We start from the raw sequence: 1,834 nt of genomic DNA on the forward strand, positions 1-1,834 counted from the left end.
CCCATTCCCCCGAGTGTCACCCATTCCGAGTGTGTCACCCATTCCCCCCGAGTGTGTCACCCATTCCCCCCGAGTGTGTCACCCATTCCCCCCGAGTGTGCCCCCTCCACCCCAAGTGTCTCACCCACCCTAATGTGTCACCTACACCCTGAGTGTGTCCCGTCTCTCGGAGTGTGGGACCCATGGGTGCTGTGGGGAAGAGAGAGATTCCTCAAGCCCCGCCCATTTCTATCAAGCCACGCCGCTTCCCACTAGCCCCGCCCATTCATTTAACCACGCCTCAATCCCTTCCCCCACTCCTCTCCTTGACCCCGTTTGTTTCTCTCTAGCCCCGCCCCATTCTCTCTAGCCCCGCCCCATTCTCTCTAGCCCCGCCTCATTCCGTCTAGCTCCGCCCCATTTCCTTTAACTCCGCCCTTTTCCCTTTAGCTCCGCCCTCTGCCCCAGGCCGCCCGCTGTACGCCCCGCCCCGCTCCAGGCCCCGCCCTCCCGTTCCAGGCCGCCCGCCCCAGGCCCCGCCCTCCACTCCCCGCCCCCCGCCCCAGGCCCCGCCCTCCAGCTCCAGGCCCCGCCCCCGTGCCCTCTGACCCGCCGCTCCCCCTCCCCCCCCCGCCGGCCCCGCGCTCTGCTGCAGCCCGAGCGGCGGCTCCGTCTCCCCCCCTCCCCCCGAGCCGCAGCCACCGAGCCCGAGCGCCGAGGCCCCGCCGCCCGCACCATGATCAAGCTCTTCTCGCTCAAGCAGCAGAAGAAGGAAGAGGACGCGGCCGGAGCGGCCAAGAGCGGCACCAAGAAGGCGTCGGCCGCGCAGCTCCGCATCCAGAAAGGTAGCGGGCCGGCCCGGGGAGAGGCCCGGGGAGAGGCCGGGGCTGTGCGGCCTGGGCCCCGGGCCCCGGAGGGAGGGAGGGACAGCGGCTCCGGGCAGCGTACCAGACACAACCAGGCCTCAGCGCAGCCTGGGGCTCGATTTGGGAGGCGGCCCCGTGTGGGAGAGGCCCTGGGCCCGGGAGGATTCCCTCTTGGGGGAGGGAGGGGGGACCCTGGCTGCAGATTCCACCCCCCCCCCCCCCCCCGGGAGAGAGACCACCCCCCCCCCCCCCGGGAGAGAGACACCACCCCCCCCCCCCCGGGGAGAGACACCACCCCCCCCCCCCCGGGGAGAGAGACCCCCCCCCCCCGGGAGAGAGACCCCCCCCCGGGCCCCCCGGGGAGAGCGACAACCCCCCCCCCCCCCCCCGGGAGAGAGACCACCCCCCCCCCCCCCCCGGGGAGAGAGACAACCCCCCTCCCCCCCCCCGGGGAGAGAGACAACCCCCCCCCCCCCCGGGGAGAGAGACAACCCCCCCCCCCCCCCCGGGGAGAGAGACCCCCCCCCCCCCCCGGGGAGAGAGACCCCCCCCCCCCCCCCCGGGGAGAGAGACCCCCCCCCCCGGGGAGAGAGACCACCCCCCCCCCACCCCCCCCCCCCCCCGGGAGAGAGACCCCCCCGGGGGGGCTTTGAGGGGGGAAATCTGTCCCAACCCTGAGGCATTGGGCTGGGGGTGAGGGGAGAGACTGACCCCCCCCCCCCTCCCCCCCCCAAAGACATGGACTGACCACCAGGCTGAGACCCCCCCTTCCCCGGACGCCAAACCCCACCCCTTTCCCTGGACGCCGAGACCCCCCCCAGTCCCTGGATGTCAAGACCCCCCCAGACGCCGAGACCCCCCTTCCCCGGATGCCAAGACCCCACCCCCGGGGCCGCCAAGACCCCCTTTGATCCCAGATGCCAAGAACCCTCCCTGGACGCCGAGACCCCCCCCCCCCCTTTCCCCGGCCGTCGAGACTCTTTCTCCCC

The 1,834-nt window shown here is 73.1% G+C and overlaps 1 protein-coding gene across 1 annotated transcript in view; it reads left to right on the top strand.

Moving 5' to 3' along the window:
- The first annotated feature begins 590 nt into the window (after positions 1-590).
- The window catches only part of ube2m (ubiquitin conjugating enzyme E2 M), a 31,923-nt gene continuing 30,679 nt past the window's right edge, over positions 591-1,834 (top strand). Inside the window, exon 1 of the mRNA XM_078237375.1 lies at positions 591-824. Within this exon, the coding sequence (XP_078093501.1) occupies positions 716-824 (109 nt within the window). The 5' untranslated portion in view covers positions 591-715. The remainder of the gene's footprint in view (positions 825-1,834) is intronic.

Source organism: Mustelus asterias, chromosome 21 (assembly GCF_964213995.1).
Source record: "Mustelus asterias chromosome 21, sMusAst1.hap1.1, whole genome shotgun sequence".
NCBI classification, from domain to species: Eukaryota; Metazoa; Chordata; class Chondrichthyes; order Carcharhiniformes; family Triakidae; genus Mustelus; species Mustelus asterias.